This window comes from Musa acuminata, chromosome BXJ2-9, assembly GCF_036884655.1.
Source record: "Musa acuminata AAA Group cultivar baxijiao chromosome BXJ2-9, Cavendish_Baxijiao_AAA, whole genome shotgun sequence".
Taxonomy (NCBI): Eukaryota; Viridiplantae; Streptophyta; class Magnoliopsida; order Zingiberales; family Musaceae; genus Musa; species Musa acuminata.
This window is the reverse complement of record NC_088346.1, coordinates 7,857,480-7,881,740: the sequence shown is the minus strand read 5'-3', so window position 1 is coordinate 7,881,740 and position 24,261 is coordinate 7,857,480. Positions and strand designations below refer to the sequence as shown.

The following is a 24,261-nucleotide window of genomic DNA, read 5'->3' as shown; positions in this document are numbered from 1 at the left end:
TCTGAAATTAGACCATAAAAACATGATTTTGCAACACCTATCAGAATTTAAGCAAGCATTTTTCATCTCTGTACTTGGTATTATTCTTGATATATCCGGGCCTTGCGTCGTCAATAAGATCAGGTATCTTATATTTTTCACTAGTTGTAATGAACAGTGAGCGGATAATTGAACAGAGAAAGCAAAATACAGTAGATTTTTTGCTGCTGATGGTTACCATTGGAGGCATCCAACCACCACCAAGTAGTAGACTAGCTGATCACATTCTCATTATTCAAGCCAAATTTCTGATGTAATCACAAACAATATCTCAGTCAATTTTCAGAAGATAGACCGATAAATTCCCTAAGCTAGCATGCTCTAACAGATACCAAAGAACCTCTTCCGCTACTACTTCTAGGCCAGTCATTTGATCAGGCAAACCAAGGCAATTAAACAAAATGAAATGTCACTGTTTCAGCATATAATATAATCCTCCAACATCTTGAGTAGAAAGATTGAGAACATAGGATAAATTGTAGATGATATCCCCACCATGCTCCAATTCATCTGAAGCATTTATGTGAAAGGCAAGCAACAACTGCCCCTCCAACCATAAAGCACCGAAGAGCTATTCTCAGCAAGCCATGACGCTGTCATCAAGTCGATTTAGACAGAGAAGCATAAAGTATTCATGAGAGATTGGTTAAGAATCAATAACAGTCGTGCCAATAGTAAACATCAATGATAGCTGAAGCAAAGTCATGTTCAACTTTATCATCACTGCCAATGAGTACATCACACAAGTCTGACTTAACTTCCCCAAAAGAAAGTTTCGATTCACCATTAACGATAACACGAAAGATGCTAATGACTTTGTCTGTAGCTGTGGCTTCTTTGGTCTCACGTCAAAGCCCTGGAGAATGAGTACATCACGGAACAAAAGTGAAGGACATGAGAACTATCTGCTAAATAGTCAACAAAAATTGTTAGCAAACAGATGTCCTCAGTTGAGATTATAAATGCAAAAGACTTTCCCCAAAACACCAAGAGCATTGAACCTTCCAACATTGGTTGACAATCGGTGTCACAACCTCATGTGCTTCATAGCTTGCCGTAATTTCAGGAAATATTTGGAAAAGAAGAATACAACAATAAGATAATTAAACAACATGCCACTGAAAAGAAAACAAAGCCAAAAGGATAAAATTAACACTAGATGAAGTGCCTCATGTTCCTTGAGTTATTTTGTACATGTTATTACTTGGATGATCAACTCCTCCGAAAGGGAAAGAGTAAAACAAGAAGACCGATGATATCAGTCAGGTGGAGAACTCGAACAGCATTGTGTGCCTGTACTTCTCACCAGGTTGAACCACTACAGATGGAAAGTTTGGTTGGTTAATGGCATTTGGAAATCCCTGTGTCTCCAGGCATAACGCTGCATGCTTCCCATATACTGCACCTCCTTTCCCAACAACACCATCTACATAGTTGCCAGTATAGAACTGCATACCGGATGCATCAGTCCATAAATCAAGAACCCTTGAGCCTGAAGGATCTTTTACTTTAGCTGCATGCTTCAAGCCAGATCTCTCCTCACCACAGTCCAGCACATAATTGTGATCATACCCAACTTGAAGTTCGTGGATTCTGCTGCCTATCTTTTTTTCTGTCGTAAAATCAAAGCAGGTACCGCTAACTGGCATAATTTCCCCTGTTGGGATCAAGTTTTTATCAACAGGGGTCAGATGAGATGCCAGTATCTGAATTGAGTGATCAAGAATATTTCCCGAGTTATGCCCAGCTAAATTCCAGTAAGTGTGTTGAGCTAAGTTGACTGGAGTGGCTTTGTTAAGAGGCACAGCTTCCATTTCAAGTTTCAGGGATGTACTCGAAGGAAGGGAATACTTAGCAGTGACAGAAAGATCTCCAGGGTAACCTGTTGATCAAAGATTGAATGTTCCACCAGTTGGATGATATATATTTTTTCTTATTAATTGCATCATTTGCTTTTCTTTTTCTTTCAATTCAACTATGGTAGTTACCTTCCTCTCCATCCTTGCTTTGGTACTCGAAGGTAATTGAAGGAAACATATTATTGTTATATTCGGTGACCTCCCACAGCACCTTGTCGAATCCTATCTTCCCACCTATAAGAGATAATTGAACAGATCAGTTAGTACAACTATTTCCATCCAACTTAAGAGAAAGAAAATTATGTTTATTAGCTAGATTTAGGTGAAACAAGCTGTCTTGCCTCACACTGTATACATAACTGCAAAAAAGAGACGTTCGAAGGACACATAATATCTGCACTGGTTGACACTGGCCTCCAATACAAGTATGTACACCGCTAACTATTTTAGTTTCTAATTTGTTAAGTTATAGTTTTCAAAGAAGAAAATCCTATAACAACATGGTAATGTTTAAATGCTCTCTGTCATTCTACCAGCAGTTACCGTATGAATATATATTCATTAGTCAAGAGAAGCTGATATATTTTTCTTCTTCAGCCATTTAAAGTGACTTCTTTAACCTACATAATTTCAATATCTGTCCCAACCTTTAGTGCCACAGCATGAGGTACAAGAACAAGAACTTGAAGCCATAATGTCCTACATATTTAGTATCCAGTTGAACAACATGGATATTTTCTAGAGATTGTCGAGAGCAATATCATTGGTGAAACTAAAACCATAATAAGTTCTTACTCTACCTTTTCTTGTACCATCTAAATTGCTAAACAATGTTCTGAAGATCTTCCTTTGGACATGCCGATATCACCTTATACAATTTCTTCTCTTTTGTTATTGGAATTACCCCTGGTTGTTCATAAATGTGAATGTCATATTGTATCTTGCTTGAAAACCCGAAACATCAATTAAAAGATTCACATGCCAGCAACACAAGGATATATACTTGGACTAACAGGTACTATTTTTATGAAGATAGTCTATATTGTTTTGTCTTTCTATATATAGGCATGAAAAATGAATCAGTTCAAACCATTGAAGTGGACTAAATAACTTAACAGATGTAATCTTTTATTGCATCTAATTTAGGAATAAAAAAATGATACAAGAATAGCATCAGACTTTAGCAATTGGAATTCATTTCTACCATGAAGGCTGTTTGGTGGATTATTGATGTACAAGGAATAATCCGCCCCATTGAGTGCAAATTTTCCATCTTTGATTCTGTTTGCTACGCGTCCAACAATACAGCCAAAGTACGGAGAAAGACCTTTCTGATCAGGACCATATCAAATCAAGCAGAAACATTTTAGATTATCAAGTATGTGCCTCAAAACAAGATCAAATAAATGATAAAGCATTAGTGAGATAAAAGGTGATTAAGCATGACATAATTCTAACATAAAGATATTAGATCGATTCACACGCTTAGTTTATATCGAAGTTCAACCTCCATGGATTTCGCCAATGAATGTAGATCCACCACTGTATCATGTATGTGACACAGACACACAATACCTTTTATCGATTTAGTGAATATAAACAATTCTCTTCTTTCAGGAGCCAATTGGACAGTTTCTCAGACATCATTAGGTTCAGCATATCATACAACTGATCACTAACAAATGGGAATAGATCAGAGACTTCTAAATCTAAACATAAGACACCAGATTTCACATGCTTGAAACTAGTCCTCACGGATATATCATGGTTGAAACAACCATTTGAGAATATACAGGTCGAGATAAGGTCAAATCTAAATTGGATATAATGACACTAGACAATTCTACCAAGTCAGTTTTCCTTCATGGGTTGCAGCATTAGTTACAAAATCAAGGGAATAAAAATCCAATATTCTCACTTCCGTAAACTCACACCTCATTATTACAGCAAAAAGAACTGGAAATTGGCTCTGCTTTCCCTAATAACAGTGAAGTCTAACCACAAACCCTATTTGTCATCGAACAAAGGGATATGACGAACTTCGAAGAAAAATAATCCAGTTTCGCGGTTTATGAAGATATTGGATTTTTCGTCCAAAATGTCGCATAAAATACCAACAAAATCACGTTCAACCATCACCTCAAAGCACAAGAATAACTCAAACACCCCCCCCCCCCCAAACAAAAAAAGACAAACCTTTTTTTTAATTTTGAAATAAAATCCAAAACCCAGAAAACAGTGATCATATTCACACAAAAAAAAGAAGAAAAAAAAGATCTTACTTGATACGGCTCGACGGTATCGAACCCAAGCACCACATCCGCGAGCTTGCCTGAAACCCATCAGAACAGAACAAAAGAACCAAGATCGAGTTATAACATCAGAAAAGAAGACGAGACCCTTGTGAGGGAGGGAAGAAGATCGAGAGGGGAATAGGTTGAGGAACTCATCACCATTGGCATCGGGAACGAGGAGGGACGTGATGGTAGCGCCGAAATTGGTTAGTTTGACGGTGATGGTGCCATTGTGGAGTTCGTAGAGCTCTGCCGCCATCGCTGCCCCAACACGATACGATTCTTCACCGACTCAATTCTTCGCACCGGCAAGGCGATGGATTTATCGAGAAAGGTAACAGAGCAAATTCCCGAAAAATCCGATTTTTAATTGGATTTCGGCGTCGAAACGCGTGCCGGGGACGCCGAACCTGTGATCCAAGAAGCGTCGCATGTGGCTTTTATCCAAATACGTTTTTGAATATTACCATGCAATTTCCCCATCTCAGCCATTCAATGCCTCATCATGTAATATGAACCGTTTGATAAAATTCCGAACCCCTGTAGCAATCTGGAGAGGATCCTGATCCTTTGTCTCCCAACACGTCAACATCTTTACGTTACCCGTTTCCTTGCGCCTCCCTTGTGACTCCAGTCGTAGGTCGGGTATCTTCGTGGGTAAACAAACAAGGCTAGATAAAACTCACATCGAGACCATGACAAATGTACCAAAGAAATAAAAATACTTTCTTACTTTTTACCCGTCGCTCGCTATATTACCTGTTTTATGAATGGAGATGGTTATGAGTCTTCTCCGTACCTCCAATGATAATGACGGTAGTTAAATTGGGGCCGTCAAGCAAGTATCGAAAGTATACTGTTAGTTGGGCCGAAGCCCAACGAAGAGAGTTGGGTTTCATCCACTCGCATGCAGGCCGAGCCTATTTAACTAAATTTGAAATAAATTCAGATATCTTTTAATTGAGTCAGGAATAATTTGGGTTATCTTAGATAATATTTTCTACAATTATCTTTCTATAAAATAATAGTGTGTAGTATTATTTTTTGGGCTCCCACAGTTTCTCTATCGATAGAATCACTTGTTCTAACATTGGGTTTAGTTGTGTCATAAGAACAGGGGAACAAAACTATCGGATTCCTCCTCTCAAGTGACCCGCCACCAATCGCTAGTCTCACTGTGCAACTCACTCACATGAACGGTCCCCTTTCTAAATGCTTGGACGTGCATGTATCAGTCCAAGGAGCACACATTGGTACATGTAGGACAATGATAGATCATGCCAGGACTGGGTCCATTTACCCATGAAAGAAAGGGCTCTCATTTTGTTGACTCCAGGACTCTGGCTCATTCCCATTATTTTGATCGAAACTATTAGAAAGATGTGTGACATTACACTTTGATCCAATTTTTTTTTTTTTAATGTCTGAACCATGCAGGATTGATTCCTAATATGATGTCAACAAATGATATGTGTCTTCAGTGTTGTATCACCCAAAATAATGTGTAATATAGAGCCAATTAAGTTGCTTTCAACAAAGCAATTGAAATTATAGTGGAAAGAGGACGTGGAGAAATATGGACTTAAGCTGGCCTCATCATATGTTTGCATTACTTGGATTACACCTCCAGCAATTCTTTGCTTGGTAGCAAAAACTAATGATATGTTTTCACCAACCTAAATGCAACACTTGATGCATGATCTTCTACCAATCTCTTCTTTACTGAGCTGTGAGTAAACAAGCATTTTCATCTGGCAACTTGTAGTAAGTTCAGCAGCCAATGCTTAGTTACAGCTACAACTCCCAGTGGCATTTGTATACTGAAAACAAAGGTTATGTTTCTTAATCAAAAGGTTGGTAGCAGTGAACCTCTTATCATGTGAAATGTTCATAGATGCCAATCATGTGATAGAATTTATGCACCTTCTTAAATAGGCTCACCACCTAACATGAAAAGATCCATGGCAGGGCATGACCCTCAGCCACCATTGAATTTGTGTGCTCTCTTGTATGTATGTGCAAACTGAGTACTCTGATTTGCCTTTAGCTCTGAAGAGTAGTTAGTACCTGACTGACTACATACAGGGCAGCTTTTCATGCAATTTATGAAAGCACTTCTTCCAAATTATCTTGTCTGCTATGCCTTTCCATGTTCCACTTTGTTCTGACTCATCTCTGGATCTCTGCTATGTTTATCACAAAGAAGTTAGTCAAACAAACTCAGATGTAGTAGATCTGTAGTTAAGCTTCTGCTCAATTAAATTAAAGCACATACCACATGCAGATTATTTATTTTCTTCAAGGAAAAAAAAGCCTTTAAAAATGAGCTTAAGATGCAATTTTAAATCTACAGTAATTTTCATTTCTTTTCTTCTACCAAAGTCAAAGCCTTGTGAATTCCAAAAGGAGAAGATGACATTTACCAGGCATCTAATCTAGCTCAGGGGATCTTTCCAGCATAAAACATATAATTCATGTATTTGCCTTAAACATTGCTCTGAGTTGCTTACATAATTCTTGATTGTCAAGAAGGTTTGTGCACATCATTCCAGTGGCCCAATGGAGGCTTAACAAGGACATGACATCTGCACAATGGTAAAGGGAATACCAAAACAATTGGATTAGCTTCAGATTGTAATCCAACCAGTGGCTGGAAGAAGTATCACTGGCATCTGCAATGGGGAAGAAGGAACAAAAGAACAATGACATGGGATCTCCCATGGGCAAAAGAACACACATCCTCTATCAATAGGGACTGCTCCTCTTCATTTAGTGGATGGACACCCCTACCCCTACCCACCATGCTGGTCTCTCTCTCTCTCTCTCTCCTTTCTTATATGTCAATATGTCACTTTATTTAACTCTCTCACCTCACCATGGGCTGCCACACAAAGCCAAGCCCTGCATTTATTCTATTAATACCTTTCACAATTCACACCCCTGTCATCCCCTCCCAAATTTCTTCCCCTCCTCCTCTTCCTCTCCCTCTTCCAAACCCCATGACAAGATCCCCAATCCAAAACCCCCTCTTAAATCTCCCAATCCCTCTTTAACCATTCCCTAATCTTCCTCCTTCCATTTCAAACCTCTCAACTTCTTCCATTTCTTTACATTGCTTCCTCTTCCTTCCTTCCTTGCTGCATAAAAATCCAATCTTTTTCTTCCTCTGTTTAAATGGCTACTTCTTCCATTTCCAGACCCTCTTCGAAGCTCTCCAAGTCCCCATCCCCATCCCATAACCCCTCCAATTCCTCCTCTTCTTCCAAATCCCAATCTTCTTCCTCCCTTTCCTCCCATCTTGCAATGGTGGAACTCAAATCGCGGGTCCTGTCGGCGCTGTCGAAGCTTTCCGACCGCGACACCCACCAGATCGCGGTCGACGACCTGGAGAAGATCATCCGGACCCTCCCCGCCGACGGCGTCCCCATGCTCCTCCACGCCCTCATCCACGACCCCTCCATGCCCTCGCCCAGCCCCCAGGACCCGCCCGGGTCCAAGAACCCCTCCTTCCTCGTGGGTCGCCGCGAGTCCCTCCGCCTCCTCGCGCTCCTCTGCGCCTCCCACACCGACGCCGCTTCCGCGCACCTCCCTAGGATCATGGCCCACATCGTCCGCCGCCTCAAGGACCCCGCCTCCGACTCCTCCGTTCGCGACGCCTGCCGTGACGCCGCCGGTTCGCTCGCCGCGCTCTATCTCCGTCCCTCGCTCGCCGCGGCGGCCGCTCCTGTGGACGGCGCTGGCAGCGGAGGACCGTCTCCGGTGGTGGCGTTGTTCGTGAAGCCATTGTTTGAGGCCATGGGGGAGCAGAATAAGGCGGTGCAGGGCGGGGCTGCCATGTGCCTCGCGAAGGTGGTCGAGTCTGCTGGAGGTGGCGGCGTCGGCGGTGGTGGGCAAAGGGAGGAGGGAAGGGTGATGACGACAGGAGTGGTTTTCCAGAAGTTGTGCCCTAGGATCTGTAAGCTGCTTGGTGGCCAGAGCTTTCTAGCTAAAGGAGCATTGCTTTCAGTCATCTCTAGCCTTGCTCAGGTTGGTTGATTGCTTTAATCTGTTGGTATAAAACAGGAATGTAGGTTGTTTTAGCAGACGATATGTTTGCATGAATCTCTGATTTTGGATTATGTTTCTTGATATCTTTCTATGGTGACCATGGCCGTCAAAAGAAACCACGTTATGCAATCTTGAACTGAAGATTATGATCCATGACATTTTTCTCTCATTTTTCAGTTGTTTTCCCTATTTGACTTATTTAAGCAAACGAGATCTGCCATTTTCTTTGCCTTTGCAATCCAGATCTTGGAAACTTGTATTGCTTGTTTGCGTTTTTTTTTTTCTGTACACTTGTTTCTTCATCGAATCCTGTTTTAGATGGAGACAGAATTCGGCGTTTTTGTTTTTTGTTTATATATCCATTCTGTTTCTCTTACTTCACATAATTTTATTTGTCTTCTTTTTGTTGAGATGATCACAGTAAGATTCTAATCTGAGAATGTATAAACTTCTTGGTTGTTTCCACAATTTATTTTGTGTAGTTTTATCAAAATATCTGTCTACTGCATCATCTTTGCTATGAACCTGCTTTGTCTTTAATTCTAACAGTAGGTTGATATAGGATAATTATTTTAAATTCTGATTGGTGTTGAACAAAAAAATATCTGATATGTATTTTTTGTTTTTAGTCTCAAGAATTTTGAAAACTAAAGCACAAATCATGGACTTGCCTATTCGGAATTGGTAATAAGCTATTTTGCTTGGTAATAAAACAGTTAAGATACTTTTGCTTGAGCTATTATATGTAACTTCTTCAGCAATAGATGGATTGAGTTAGAAACTCATCGTAGAATTTTGGATTTGGTACTCCAATCGGAAAATAGATCATGTGAGTTATGTTTTCAGGTAGGAGCAATCAGTCCTCAGAGCATGCAACAAGTGCTGCAAACTATTCGTGAATGTCTTGAGAATAGTGACTGGGCTACCCGTAAGGCAGCTGCTGATACACTCTGTGTGTTGGCCTCTCACTCAAGCCATGTTCTTGGTGATGGGGCTACAGCAACCATAACTGCTCTTGAGGCCTGCCGTTTTGATAAGGTAAACCTGGTTTATTAATTTTTCCAAACACTGTATAGGTGCCTGTACCTGATGATACGAACACTGAAACAAGTTTAGTTAGCTCAATATGATTTTTACCAGCAATATCTCTAAGATAATTTTTCTTTGCTAAGTATTTCTTTATATTGCATTAAATTTTCAGGTAAAACCTGTTAGAGATAGCATGATGGAGGCACTGCAGCTATGGAAGAAGATTAGAGGAGATGGGACTTTGGCAGACACAAAAGGCATGTTCTTTATGTTTCTTGCCAGTTTCTTTTAATTAATTTTTCTGCCACCATATTTACATTAATTAGTGAATAATGCTGCAGATTCTAGAAGCTCGGACTTAACTGATAATGAAGAAAAGGAAGATCATAAAAGGTTTAACCCTAGCAAAAAGTTAGAATCTTTAAAAATTTCATCTGCTGGATTTTCATCTAGTGAAAGTGACTCTGTCTCCAAAGAAAATGGCACCAACATGCTAGAGAAAGCAACAGTGCTTTTAATGAAAAAAGCACCATCATTAACCGATAAGGAGTTGAATCCAGAATTCTTCCAAAAGCTAGAGAAGAGGAGTTTGGATGACTTTCCTGTTGAAGTGGTGCTACCTCGTAGGTGCTTACAGTCTTCCCATTCTCAATGTGAAGAAGGATCAGAAGTAACTTGTAATGATTCGACGGGCACATCAAACTGTGATGGAGCAGCACTCCAGGAATCAGATGACACTCATGGATATAACACTGCCAATTACCGGAATGAAGATAAACGACCAGGGCCTTACAAGAAGGTGCAGGACTTGGATAATTTTGCTCGGGACAAATGGACAGAGCAAAGGGGATCTAAGGCAAAAGAATCAAAAGCAAAAGTTTTGAATGTTGAGGACACAACTGAAGTCTGTCAGAAAGATCCTTCTCCTGGTCGTACAAATGTCCCTAGATCTGATGCCAACACTGATGGGTCTTTTATGAGCAATAGGGCGAATTGGACTGCGATACAGAGGCAGTTGGCTCAATTAGAGAGGCAACAAGCCAGTCTCATGAATATGTTACAGGTTTATCCATAAATTGCTACATTTTAAATATTTCATCATGTATGCTTAATTTTTTTCTTGCATAATTTAAAACTTCATTTATTATTGATTGCTCTTAGCATACTATCCATGCTCGATTTTTTGTCTTGTGATTGTAGGTTCTAAAAATTGGTTTCATGTTTAGTTTTGTAGTTGATAATGATTGGTTTACAAAGGAATGTTTTATAATTTTCATTTGTATTTTTCGAAGGAGGGCAAGCCTTGGTATAACAGTAAGATTGTTCTTTTGCAACTTGGGAGACCAGGGTTCAAGTTACAAAAACAATCTCTTTAAATATTTAAATGTAAGGCTGCGTACATTGACCCTCCCTAGACCTCACATTGGCGGGAGCCTTGTGTCTTGAGTATGCCCTTTTTATTCGTATTTATTGGAGGGTACCTTACTTGTTTCCTTTCTTAAAATAGATGACAATCATTAAGTTACCTTACTGATGGAGTATCACTCCACGTGCAGATTAAATTAATTATTAATTTTTTTTCGGCTTAAATTTATCAATCATTACATCTTTGCTCAGATCTTGAATTTGCATATTTAGTTTATTTTCATATGCTTCACATTATCAACTCCAACCAAAAAAGGGGTCTTAGTTCTTTCACTTAAGAAAAGCAGCTTTGCAAGGATTTTATGGTTGTGAAAGAACCTACATTATTGTTCTTGGGATTGTCCATCTTGTTGTATGATGTACTGATTTGCTTCTTGTTGTTTGATCATTCAGCTAATGTGCAAGTCCATGGGTAGCAAGTGTTTCATCTTTTATTTCATTCTTAAATGCAGGACTTCATTGGTGGCTCCCATGATAGTATGGTAACTCTAGAAAATAGAGTTAGGGGTCTTGAGAGAGTTGTTGAAGAAATGGCTCATGATTTGGCTATGTCATCTGGAAGGAGAGTTGGAAATATGATGCTGGGATTTGACAAATCTCCAGGAAGGTCTTCAAGCAAGTACAATGGCCTTCATGATTACTCCAGCTCAAAGTTTGGCAGAGTTGGTGAAAGGTTTCACTTGTCAGACGGTTTGGTAACTGGTGTTCGGGGAAGAGATTCTCCGTGGAGGTCGGAATCTGAAGCATGGGATTCCTATGGATATGTAGCTTCAAGAAATGGTGTTATGAACACTAGGAGAGGGTTTGGTGCTGTTCCGGTGGATGGTAGGTTACACAAAACCGAGCATGATACTGATCAAGTCAGTGGTAGGCGGGCTTGGAACAAAGGACCAGGACCGTTTAGGCTTGGTGAAGGGCCTTCTGCAAGAAGCGTTTGGCAAGCCTCAAAGGATGAGGCTACTCTTGAAGCTATCAGAGTAGCTGGGGAAGACAATGGAACATCCAGAAATGCAGCACGAGTAGCTGTACCAGAATTAGATGCTGAAGCTTTAACAGATGATAATCCAGGGCCCGACAAGGGTCCACTTTGGGCGTCTTGGACTCGTGCCATGGATTCACTTCATGTTGGTGACATTGATTCAGCTTATGAAGAGATTCTATCTACTGGTGATGACTTATTACTTGTAAAGCTAATGGATAAATCAGGTCCAGTTTTCGACCAGCTCTCTGGTGAAATAGCAAGTGAAGTCTTGCACGCAGTTGGGCAATTTATTCTGGAGCAAAGCTTGTTTGATATAGCATTGAATTGGCTTCAACAGGTACCATTAATTATCTCGAAACATTTAATTGATTATGTTTGATTTAAAAGATGTGTTTCATGTTATGACTAGTAGAAATATATTTAAGTAGGTGCATGGAGAAGGTATTAGGTGCTTATTCTATAGATTTCTTTTGTGAGTATATATAAAATCTTTTTCTAGTCTATCTACATTGTTTTTTGTGAACTGCTGAAAGAAGTTGCATAAAAATCTTACAAGTTGGTTAGTTTCATGCATGTGCACATATCTAGATGTATGCACATAATAGAAGAATTAATGGAACAATAATGTGTCAGGAATTATTATTTTTTCAGTACAATCTTGGAGCTTTAGAAGTTGTATCATATTTGTTTACAAACTTTATGTTGACTAAAATTAGATGTGGTGCATAGGTAACATGGTTTATAAGAAAGGAACACATCCAAACCCATCCACAAGATAGTCACTATGTCATTTGTGAAGTTTAAGCCGAGGATCCGTTACGGACTGAGCCCATGCAGGATTGGATAATAGTCTGTACACCAAGTACTCTTGACATTTTATAGCAACTGTGGGATAAGAGCTTACTGAAAATTATGATTTCAATGGTACAACCTGTCTTTTTTTCTAATATTTGCATTTGACTACATTGATCCTCGCCAGAAGATGAGCTTTGTAGTGGATAATCATAATACTACAAAGTTCCTTATCTCCTCCATACTGTTTTCAAGTCATTATCTCCGCCATACTGTTTTCAACCAAGATCCATTTCCCTTTCTGTCCAAACATTAAATTTTTATTGACTCAGCTTGTGCCAGATTTCCATATTTCTGGAGACAGATTATTTTGATTGAGAGGGGAGGTCCTTTGAAAATACTGTTCATCTTGAAAAGGACTAATTGAGTAACAGGGTACAAATTTATGGAGAAGGCAATAAGATACCATGATATAATTAGTACGATTACCTTTATTTCATTGAGATAATAAGGTCTCTCAGTCAGCACTTGGAGGGAAGCAGAAATCAGATACAACAGACTCTTTTTGGTTAAAATGCTAGAAAAAAAAGGAGAGGCCCAATGAGGCCACAGCAGCAGCAGTTTTGTAATTATTTTTATGTTTCATTTTGTAGTTGTCAGATCTTGTTGTAGAGAATGGAGCCGACTTCCTTAGAGTCCCCCTCGAATGGAAGAGAGAGATTTTGTTAAATCTTCATGAAGCTTCTGCACTTGACCTACCAGAGGATTGGGAGGGGGCAGCACCAGACCAATTAATGATGCATTTAGCATCAGCCTGGGGTCTCAACTTGCAACAGCTTGTCAAGTAGCTTGTATCAAATCTCTCCTATGTGTGTAATTGTTAATTTTTGTCCTTTTAATTTTTGGTTTGCTTGGCTCCTCAGAAGAAAGTATACTGAATGTAACTGAATCTAAAGGGAAACTGGAGCTCTGTTCTGCACATACTCAAGAATATTTCTCTTACGATCAAGACTCAATTTGTTCTTACTTTGCCATTGTCTCCTTTGTGTCAAAAGTGACTCTTCTCTTGGTGTGTCCCAACCTTCGAATGTGTCATATAGCTGAAAACACAACTCGACAAAGGTGAACTCCTTAAGGGAGAAATGCTGCTTTTGTATGGCATATGACACTATGTATTCCATCTTTGCATGAACAGGGAACTCTCTGTACATCACTACTAGAGATATGCAGACTTTTTGAAAACATGACATGCTTTGTTGTTGTTTGTGTATTTTCTATAAAAAAAAAAGCAAAATTATAGCGGTGCACATATCAAATCAAATATAAGGGAGTAATAAGGATATTTTTGTCTTAGAAAATAGTTATATTGAAATTTTTATATTTGTAAAATTAAAATATTTTATTTTATGTTTTTCATCATCGATTTTATTGATAAAAATATGATCATTTATCTTATTTTGATTTATTACTGAATATATATATGATATTTTTATCGATAGAATCGATGATATTAAAAAAAATAAAGTTAAATATTTTATTTTTATAAGTATAAAAATTTTAATATAATTTTTCAAAAAATATAGGCTAGATAATTTTAATATAATTTTTCAAAAGAAATATAGAATCGATGTGCTAAAGGCACAAGAATTACGTAAGTTGCTCCTTGCGAACTTCGAAGGTCTTTTGGATCCCTTTACCACCATCGACCTGAGCTCTTCATCTCCGCCACCTGCTTTTCCAGCTGCTCCGTCAACATGGGATGGCAACCGTCGAATTGTAGATACATGAGGGACGTGGGCAGCCCCTTCTCCGGCAGCGATCGGATCTCCGGACATTCTTCGATCCATAACGTCCGAAGGAATCGAATGGCATGCAACTCTGTCGGCAGGGTTTGGAGATTCCCGCAACCGGAGAATTGCAGGTTTCTGACACCCGTGAGGCTTCGGAGCAACTCCTGCTCCTCCCCGTCGAACATCGCCGTTTGTGGTGAGGATTTGATTGCGAGATGACGGACCGACTGCAGCGCATCTCTTATGGGCCACAGTTTGAGCAGCGCAGTGTCGTCGACTTCTAATTGCTCCAGTGGCAAGACCTCCCCTTGCCGGTCCCCTTCGTTCGCCAGAAGCTTGGGGCATCTGAAGATGGTCAAAAATCTGAGGGAGTTGAGAACTCGTAGCCCCTCCACAGATGTCAACTCGTCACAATGCTTGATGCTCAGACATTCGAGTTGTTTCAGGTGGAGCATCTGCTCCCTTGGAAGAGACATCAAGTATGGACATCTACCTATCTCCAATCCGGTCAGCGAGGTGATGTTGTGCAGGCAGGCAGGCAGGGATTTGCCGAGATCCCCACAGTCGATCAAATCTAGTTGCTTCACTGAGGGCGGCAGCAGTAGTTCAATGTCCTCATCTCGTGTCATGCTCATGAGCACAGGGCAGCTTTGTATTGACAGGTTCTCGAGGGAGGTGAGTTCTCTAAACCTCTTCACCGGCAGCGACACTAGTTCTTCACATCCCCATATGTCAATAGTTTTGATATTTCGTAGGTTGCTCTCCGGAATCATGCTGCTTCCATCGATTCCTTCCCATAGTCCGGTAAATTCTGTCAACCCAACTTGTCCTAACTGAAGTTCTGTAAGCGAAGGAGGAAGAGGAGACAACCTCTGAAGCTTGGGGCATTCTTGTATTTCGAGTTTACTCAGGCAGGGAAACAATGCTCCGCCATCGTTCCAAGACAACTCTTCCAATGCCGCCATGTCTCGGAACACAAGCTCTTCCAACATAGGGAAACACTTGCCCTGTTCTGTTGCACCGAAGAAGCCATGGCCTGTCACTTTCTCTGCCGACATGCCCTCCATGAGAAGGACCTTGAGACGCGGGATCGGTCCGATGCATGAAAAATCATTCCATCTTTTACAGTTTTGTAGTGTAAGTGTTTCCAAGTTGGGTAGCAGTTTTGCCTCCAGCCAACTGGGAGATCTGGCACCATTGTACCCTCTGATTACCAGTGTTTTGAGAGCTTGATGTGGTTGCAGACCTTCAAGTACCTCCTCAGAGACAAGCAACTGGTTGTTCTGCAAGTTGGAGTGTTGGTCAGACACCCATTCCAGCTCTAATTCAACGAGGTAAGCTTTATTGTTCAGTCCAGCCTTTCTTGCTTCCTCTTTGCTCCCAACGTTCTCCAGATTTCTAATCCGAAGGGTTCCGTGGAGCTGCGTCAAACCGCTGAGTTGTGCGATTTGGTGCCCCTGATCCTTCAGCACACTGAATGCCGTTAGTTCTTGAAGAGAAGTTAGCTTTCCAACCTCGTTTATCTTGGAAATGATCTCGTCTTCTGCATGAATTTTCCTCAGCTTGATCAGCTTGCTCATGCCCTGTGGGAAGCTCTGTAGCTGACAGCCCTGTAGTATCAGTGTTTGCAGATTGTGGAGGTCACACAATGACTCGGGCAGCCTCTGAATCGAAGTATTCTCCGAAATGTCGAGGTACCGTAGGTGTATCAGGTCATCAATCGTCTCAGGCAACTTCTTCATGCTGCAGTTCTGCAGAGTCAGCACGCGAATGTTCTTTAGTCTTTCCAGCAAGTGAAGAGGCAGCAAATAGCTCTTGACTCTTCGTTCCGACGACAACATTAGGGTCCTCAATTTGTAAGGGTAAGGGAACTCCATTAGCCTTTCTGATTCCACATCCTTGGCAAAGACCGAGAGATGACGAAGCGTGCTACAGAACTCGCGTGAGTTGTCATTGCGTAGCCTGGAAGACTCACCCGCGGAGATCAATCGCGCAAGATCATGTATGAGATCGTGCATCTCATAGTAACTCCAATGAGGGTTTTGTGACTTCTGAAAGAAAGATCTGCTGACTAGCTCTTGGAAGTAATTGCGTCCTAAATCCTCCATCCTCATGTTTCCTGGGGGTTCGATGAAGCCCTCTGCCATCCAAATCTGAATCAGGCGATCTTCATTAAATCGGTAATCTTTGGGGAACAGGGAGCAGAAAGCGAAGCAGCGCTTGAGGTGTGCAGGAAGATACTGATAGCTTATCTGGAGGACTGGCAGGACATCATCTTCGTCTTGTGGTAGTTCCCAGATTTCACACTCCATGATGCTTCTCCAATGCTGCTCTTCCATCCTCACACTCAACAGCGCCCCCAGCGTTCTTGCTGCAAGTGGCAACCCGCCCAGCTTGCGAACGATCTTCTTGGCAATGGCTTCCAGCTGTGGATGGTCTCCGAGGTTTTGTGATCCGAATGCACACTTCTTGAAGAATTCCCAGCAGCTCTCCTCGTCCAGGCATTTTAGATGGATCGGTTGCTCGTGGCCGACTATGTCTGCGATCTTTGTCGAGCGAGTCGTCACCAAAATCTTGCTTCCCGCTACTCCCCATCTCAATGGCGCACACAAGCTCTCCCATTTGTGTTTCTCCGCATTGCGCACGTCATCGAGGACGAGTAGAAATCGATCTGATGTCAACCGCTTTAGATTCTTTTGAAGGGTGTCAAAATTCATGGAATCACACTTTCTCTGGGTTGCAGACTCGACGATCTCTTTGGTAATCCTTTCCACACTGAAGTCATCGGATACACACACCCAAATCATATGTCTGAAATATTTCTCCATGCTCTCGTGGATGCATGCAAGCTGAGAAAGAGTAGTCTTTCCGACCCCGCCGATGCCGACAATTGCCAAGACAGAGACGCTATGGTTGCTAGCCGGGGATCCATGGGGCGATTGCAACAGCAGTTCTACGAGTTCTTTCAGCTCTTTGTCCCGTCCGAACATTTGAGTCGCAATTGGAACGGAAGTTGTTCTTCGAGTCTCCGATGTTTCCAGCTGTTTGATTCTTCTGCCGTCTGCATCTAACGAAGCTATGACATTCTGGAATGCATCTACAAGTCTATCTAACCTCCCTTGGATTTCCCTTACTCTGTTCACATCGTCGTCATTATTTTCTCCACCGAAAAAGCCGATGGTAACACCACCAAGCAATGAAAGTCTTCTCTTTTTCCTCGGAGGGAGACTAGAAGAAGAAGATGATTGGTGACTTGCCTTGTCTCCTCGTTGCTCCGCCTGCTGTTGCAGAACTCGGAAGTGGAACTCGTCCAGTAAGTGGTCAGCATCGTAGGCCTCGTCCTTGAGCTGGATCAGCAACTCATTGAATCTCCCTCTCAACTCCTGATCTTGGATCCAGATATTCTCGGCTTGGATGATGATGAACTGAATCTGGTGCAGGGAAGTCTTTAGCTTGATGAGATCATCTTGCAGCCCCTCCTCCGCCCCAAACTGCACCGTAAAATCTGCAAACTTTTCGACCAAGCTCCCGATGAAGTGCTCACCGAGCCATCCGAAGGCTGTCAGTACGAACGACATTTCAGCGCACAGCTGATCCTTCGTCCAAGAGCTTCTTTGTGGCGCAGAAGGAGCTTTTACCGATCTAACAAGTGCCAAGGTAGCTTCGATTGTTGATTTCTATTTCCTCGTAGCATCAACATGTGACGATGGAAGAAAGAGTCATGGCGGCTAATTATTTTAGTGAAATAAGCTTCAATAATTGTCGGCCAAATCCTTTTTTATCCTTTCGGAATATGTGAATTTTAAAAAATACATTTGAAAATAAGAAAGAGACTTATGAGTCCTTGCTTTCACATTCTTTAATTAATGTAGAACTAAATGATCTTATCATTCTTATAATATAAATAATTTAAATTAAATTTTTAAAAAATAAATGAGTTGAGGGGCTGTGGATAGACGGATAAGAATAAAAATCATAGTAATATGAATGACTACGACATCTTTATGTTAGAGCACAGAAGAAACTATTTTTAAATAAATACCACAATATATAATCCTTATCGGTATAATCCAAATCATACTAATGTGTTTCCTGATTTAGAATTTTTGATGGGATAATGGAGGAAAATAGACTGCTCTTTTGTTTTTTGTTTTTTTGAGTTCTTCCAACAAGGACTTTAAACTATCTTCCAAAGCATAAGTTTGGAAATTAATAAATTAATTCAAATTTTTTTTATAATTTTTTAAAATCATAATTACTTTGTGCATGAAAAATAATTTATTATAATTTTTTTTTTCACGACGATGAATTAATTGATCTATCAACTTTATTTTATCTAAGTCACTAATCAAGATTTTATATCAAAATTAATAATAATATATATATATTTTTAAGATTTTATATCAAAATTAATATCTTAATATTTTTTTTTACTTTTTGACGTGGGTCTAATCAAGATGTTATATTTTTTTTTATATCTTGTCTATGAACCATTAATGTCTATCATCTTTTCGATATATTTTTCTACTTAAACTATAGTTGTTGGTGAATTATTCGATAATAAAATAAGAAATTATATTTGAAATTGTATTTTACTTCCGTCATCGTGTTAAATAATTTATTATTTCATTTGTTCATCATCTTTTTATCTTAAATGTCATAGTCTATTTTCAAAATCAATAGAGATGCTAATAAAAATAAGAAAAACTTAATAATAAGCTCGATAAATATAATTCCAAATACAAAGACAATCAAACGGTATATCATATCCTATTGTAGATCTCATCATCACTCACTCTGATATGTCAATCAAACAGGATGTCACTCTGATAAGTCCACTCAACCTAGTCAAACTTGGCAGCCCTCACGTTATCGACACCCCTTAACTTGAGAACCTAACAAGGACAAATGAATGATATAATAACTATCAAGTTGTTCAGCTCATCTCCTCTGCCATTGATATCTCCCGACTGCTTGAAATTAATGTCACTATCCCACTCAAAAGCTCCGTATCTCTTCACGACGACGTGATTTCTTTATGTAGATATCAATTCGTAAACAAAATACAATACACTCCAAGGATAAATGACTGATTCTTAACTTCCAGTAGTTGCATGAAATGAATACTAAATCCTCACACGGCCATCTTCAAACAATGTTGAGCTATTAACTGTCGCAGACATTTCATCAAACGACAGTCGCGACGCGGATCAAATCATATGCTTAATACGTTCTCAAGCGGCGCGGGCCACCGCATGGCTCGCATCTGCCAAATCCTCGAGATCGAGCTGGAGCCTCCGGCGACTCACCAATCTCGGGACGGTGACCGTCAGGACGCCATCCTCGTACGCCGCCGTGATCCCGTCGATGTCCACCGTCTCTGGCAACCGGAACTTTCTGACGAATCCCCTCCTCTCCCTCTGCGCCGGCTCGCCGAGGCCGTCGTCGTCCCGCCGCTCCGTCCTGATCACCATGTACCGCGAGTCTTCCACCTCCACCCTGATCTCTTCCTTCCTCACCCCTGCATACGGACCAACGCAAATTCTGAGCTTCACCCGCCATCCCAAACGAAGAATGGACGAGGAAAAGAGCCTCTGTTACCTGGCAAGTCTGCACTGAAGCGATGCGACTCGGGCGTTTCCGTCCAGTGCACATAGTTTTGCCGAGTGGCGGAGTCCGATGACGAGAAAAAGTGAGGAGCGGGGAAGAGGGGCCATGAGGACTGGATCGGGTAGTAGAGTTCCATCTCGATGATGGTAATAGCAGGAGCCAACGTGAGGAGTATTTGTAAGGAAGAGGAAGCAATCGGGTGGGCTACGGATAGCCCGTCTGTGACTCTTGGGCGGTACTAATAGCCAGAGCTCGCCCCACTGGGAGTCGAGTGTTGCAGTACCGAGGGTGCTTCTCGCGGTCAAGTTTTGGCCACAAAAAAGGAATCTTGCTTAAGATCTAGCGAGGACATAATTGATTTCAACTAGATTCTGCACATAAAAAAAGATCTAGAGATAAGCCTTCGGGAGTTGGCGGCTGGGAGATATCTGTTGTGTACGCAAAGGCTTCCTGTCCTCCTCAAAAGATCTTCCCAAGTATTTTTCCCTTTCCTTTTGCTTTCTTGCTTAATTCTTAATCTTCTGCTCTGAGATCGATCGATAGTTAGTAGATCACAAATGCCTTCTAATCAATGATTACAAGTGAGTTTTCCTTCCGACGCTTGAGGGAGAGTAGGTAAAATTGTTCTGCCGACCTTATCTAGTCTACATCTGATGAATAAGTTTTCGGATAAGTGCATTACAACACATGTTAGATATATTTTCCTCGCGGATAAGATCAAAACGATTGATTGGTTGGTATGTCATGTCAAGATGTTGACAGAGGATAATCTAATAGATGTATGTTTCTGGTGATCTAATAAAAAAAAATAGGTTGCCTACCGCTGTATGCCTTTAAGCAGAATGTTAAGTTCAGACATATTGGAGCAATACAATATGAAACCCAACTCCAATTTAGTTCAGAATAATGTAACTAAAGCTCAGTTATGCAAATTATACATAGGAACAATATTTAGATTCCAATGCTTTATTTTATAGGATTTGAAGATCTTGTAGTCCTGTGAAGCCACCATTAACAGACTTGAAAGTACAGTCCAATAGAATTAATTGATCATCATCCTGAATTCAATCACTGTTGCAGAAATTAAGCTCATTGTGACATCAAGATGCACACGAATTTACAAATTGTCTTATGATTTTTCATTCTATAACTATGTACTTGTTTAGCTTGTAATGCCCAAGATTAGGACATAACTGCTAACACACTGATAGATCCATTTCTAGGAGAAACTTGAGGGAACCCATCTACTTTCTTGCTTTCTTCTTTTCATTCTTTTGAGGGTCTCTCTGTCTTCAGATACTAGCTTGCTGCTGGTAATGTTGTCATAGGTAATGGATGACACCACGTAAATTGTGATGTCAATGGAGATGTACCATAACTAGGAAGGCTGATTCTGTCATCTGTTTCCTAGTCAAGATTGCTCAGCAGAGGTTGCTTCGTGTCCTCCCATTTGTCTAGTCTTCTCATGGCTTGTTCCACCTGCATTGCCAGAAACACATCCAACAATTTTCCAGGACTTCAAGACAAATCCATCACATTTTTAACCTCTTCTCAGAATTACTGAATGAGTTATTGACTTGTCAATTTGCAAGTTGACACTTCATATAAAATCAATTTTGGAGCACTGGGATGGAAGATCAACTCCATTGAATGTGACTAAAATGACTTGAATTTCCTATAATCTCACCTATCATCGAAAAGAGCAATGAAACAGACCGTCTAAAATTGATTTAAATTGGTCAGGCAAGTTATCCTTTAAGCTAGCAATATAACACAGTGTAGCACCAGCTGATCAGATGCAACAATTACAGAAAGAAATCGACAAGATAATTGAACAGGAAAAAGTACATACCTCTTTGTTCCAATCTGTGCGGAAAGTAACCCAAATCAAAATGAAGGTCTGCATGAGTGTTCCGCCAAGCATGCCTCCCCATATGCCCTGCACATGCCAAGGTGATTAGGCATGCAAATTGAGCTCGTTACTGATGAATGTAAAGGCCTTGGATGCACAAAATATTTCTTTTCTCTAATAGTTATGACCATTTGGAGTAACTCGAACATTTCGATGAACTTTGTGATGAAAATAATGCAGCAGCATGTACCTTTGCTCCTAGATCAAACTTAAAGCCAAGGAGAATGCCAAGTGGAATTCCTACAAAGTAATAGCATCCCACATTTACGTATGCTACAATTGCTTGCCATCCGCACCCGACAGCCACACCTGCATTTATCATGTATACCAGTTAAATTGCAGTTATATCAGTGGAAGTTTATGCAGCAGAGTGCGGTGATAACCGGACAACACAGGTTGGATGCCATTAAGAACGAGGGTGGCGGCGAGCAGGGGGGAGAGCTCGGAGACAGCACGGGCCACCGTCTCACCCTCCGTGAAAGCATAGCTGATGTAGTGGCGAAGGCAGAGCATGATCGTAGCTACTATCAAGGATATTATGAGAGACAGCACTGTTACCACCACCACCGAGAATTCCGCTGACTTCGGATGACCGGCGCCGAGCTCATTGCCAACTCTCACGCTGCCAGTTCAAGAGAATGAGATCAGTTCGAGCGTTCCTTTGCCTTAAAATATGATCTTGTAGAAGATATAAATATGATCTTTTAAACAGGACTTTTGTGGGACGTATGGTCGAACACCATCAGTGTCCTATCTTGGGCTCCATTAGCATTGCTCTTCTAAGTTGCGTGAAACAGGAGAGGATGGAAAAGGAGAGACCTGGCAGCTGCATTGAAGCCGACTGAGATCATGAACGCCCACCCGGCAATGCTCATGCTGCATATAGCAATAAGCACTTCAGTCAATCAAATACTATGAATATTGTTACCGTCATCATCCAACATGCCTCGTTCTTTATGCAACATCAGCATCACTAAAAATTGCTATCATCATATTATCATGATCTAACGAGTTCCTCTCTGATAATTACTCTCTTTTCAGCACCTACGAACATGATTTATATCCAAGATTTCAGAACAATAGGCGAGCAGTTGAAGTTCTCACCACACCGTGAGTGAATCCAGGGCCAGTTGAGGATCCTTCAGCAGACCAGCAATCAAGACCATGATCTGGTAGTACCACGTCTCCAGGCAGAGCATCACCGCCGACGCCGTCGACAGCTTGAAGAACTCTGGCAGGCCGGCAAACGCCTGCCAGCTGAACCCGGTCCACGTGAACCGGCACCGCCGGCTCGTCACGATGTAGAGAAATTGGGCCGCAACTATGATCCACCAGTTCAGGCTCAACACCAGGGAGGCCCCCAACAAGCCCAAACCAACCTTGTACACCACCACCCAGCTCAGCACCAGGTGCACCGCCAGCGCGCCGGCGGAGATGCACGCGCTCGGCGTCACGATGCTCTGAGCCTGCAGGAACTTCTGGATCGGGAAGTTGGCGGCGTAGGCGAAGATCTGCGGGATGAGGCCGTACACGAATATCGACGCGGCCGTTGCGATCTCTGGCGATTGCCCCAGGAGTAGTAGTAGCGGCCTCGAGAAGGCGTATACCACCGCGAGTGGTATTCCGGTCGCCATCAGGAGCACCGTCGAGCGCTGCAGGTATATGCCGAGCATCTCGTACTTGTGCGCGCCATAGGCTTGTCCGCACAGCGTCTCTACGGCACTCCCCATCCCTAGCTGATATGTCATGCAAAAAAGATTAAAAACTTTAATCCAAGTTCGGAAAATATGAATTTATCCAAAAATCCAAAAAAAATTGTTGACCATATCAGTTATAATTTCTTTTACTAAGTCTTATGATCATCAAATTCTCTAATTATTCATAACGGATATCAAACATCATGTATGGTGGTAAAATCATCAATTTGAAATGTCATGAAGCAGCAACTTACAGGTGTAATATAGTAGCATTGTAGTAGAAATTTGGATGTCGTGTTGCTGTAAGGTCTACGGGGAGGAATGCCTTACCATGAGGCCGTAGGCGAAGATTTGGATCCCGTTGTTTCCGAGGGAGGAGGCGGCGAGCTCGAGGTTTCCGAGATGGCCGGAGAAGACCTGAGTGCCGAGCGAGAGAAGGTTGTTCAGCATGTAGACGACCACGGCGGGAGCAGCGAGGGGGAAGAGAAGCTGCATCTCGACGGTGGTGGCTGACCAGAGTCGGCGAGGCCATGGCATAGTTAGGTCTGTAAGTATGCTCTCCAGCCGGCGGCTGGAGCCGTGTGTGGCTTCACCGCCATGATCGCCGGCCATGGCAAACAAGGAGAGCTAGTGTACACCGTGGTATAAGAAAACTGGAATCCTTGGGCTGCAAAGGAACATGAACATGTGGTCCACCCGATTCCCATCTATCTTATCATCCATGACCATATCTTGATGTGTCTTATTCTGTGAGCTTCAAGGGAGTTCCAACACCGGCACAGTTT

The 24,261-nt window shown here is 41.5% G+C and overlaps 5 protein-coding genes across 5 annotated transcripts; 1 reads left to right on the top strand and 4 right to left on the bottom strand.

Annotated features, from left to right (window-relative positions):
- Nucleotides 1-1,158: 1,158 nt before the first annotated feature.
- LOC135622948 (uncharacterized) lies at nt 1,159-4,618 on the bottom strand. The gene is made up of 5 exons (XM_065125320.1): nt 4,352-4,618; nt 4,181-4,230; nt 3,103-3,229; nt 2,028-2,132; nt 1,159-1,921 (listed from the first exon to the last, which is right to left on the bottom strand). The coding sequence occupies exons 1-5, from the start codon at nt 4,449-4,451 to the stop codon at nt 1,302-1,304; spliced, it is 1,002 nt and encodes a 333-aa protein (XP_064981392.1). The 5' UTR covers nt 4,452-4,618; the 3' UTR covers nt 1,159-1,301.
- Nucleotides 4,619-7,134: 2,516 nt separating this feature from the next.
- LOC135622947 (TORTIFOLIA1-like protein 1) lies at nt 7,135-13,493 on the top strand. Its single transcript, XM_065125319.1, has 6 exons — nt 7,135-8,218; nt 9,086-9,277; nt 9,441-9,525; nt 9,610-10,331; nt 11,146-12,012; nt 13,121-13,493. The coding sequence occupies exons 1-6, from the start codon at nt 7,367-7,369 to the stop codon at nt 13,313-13,315; spliced, it is 2,913 nt and encodes a 970-aa protein (XP_064981391.1). The 5' UTR covers nt 7,135-7,366; the 3' UTR covers nt 13,316-13,493.
- Nucleotides 13,494-14,045: 552 nt separating this feature from the next.
- LOC135623397 (putative disease resistance protein RGA1) lies at nt 14,046-17,219 on the bottom strand. The gene has a single exon (XM_065126319.1). It carries the CDS (start codon nt 17,083-17,085, stop codon nt 14,161-14,163), a length of 2,925 nt encoding a protein of 974 aa, XP_064982391.1. The 5' UTR covers nt 17,086-17,219; the 3' UTR covers nt 14,046-14,160.
- A 2,052-nt stretch (nt 17,220-19,271) lies between these two features.
- Nucleotides 19,272-20,138, bottom strand: LOC103997660 (15.4 kDa class V heat shock protein). The gene is made up of 2 exons (XM_009418952.3): nt 19,859-20,138; nt 19,272-19,778 (listed from the first exon to the last, which is right to left on the bottom strand). Exons 1-2 carry the CDS (start codon nt 20,001-20,003, stop codon nt 19,492-19,494), a joined length of 432 nt encoding a protein of 143 aa, XP_009417227.2. The 5' UTR covers nt 20,004-20,138; the 3' UTR covers nt 19,272-19,491.
- A 756-nt stretch (nt 20,139-20,894) lies between these two features.
- On the bottom strand, nt 20,895-24,154 carry LOC135622946 (protein DETOXIFICATION 40-like). The gene is made up of 7 exons (XM_065125317.1): nt 23,807-24,154; nt 22,884-23,515; nt 22,599-22,655; nt 22,163-22,401; nt 21,970-22,088; nt 21,720-21,806; nt 20,895-21,346 (listed from the first exon to the last, which is right to left on the bottom strand). Exons 1-7 carry the CDS (start codon nt 24,086-24,088, stop codon nt 21,275-21,277), a joined length of 1,488 nt encoding a protein of 495 aa, XP_064981389.1. The 5' UTR covers nt 24,089-24,154; the 3' UTR covers nt 20,895-21,274.
- Nucleotides 24,155-24,261: the final 107 nt, after the last annotated feature.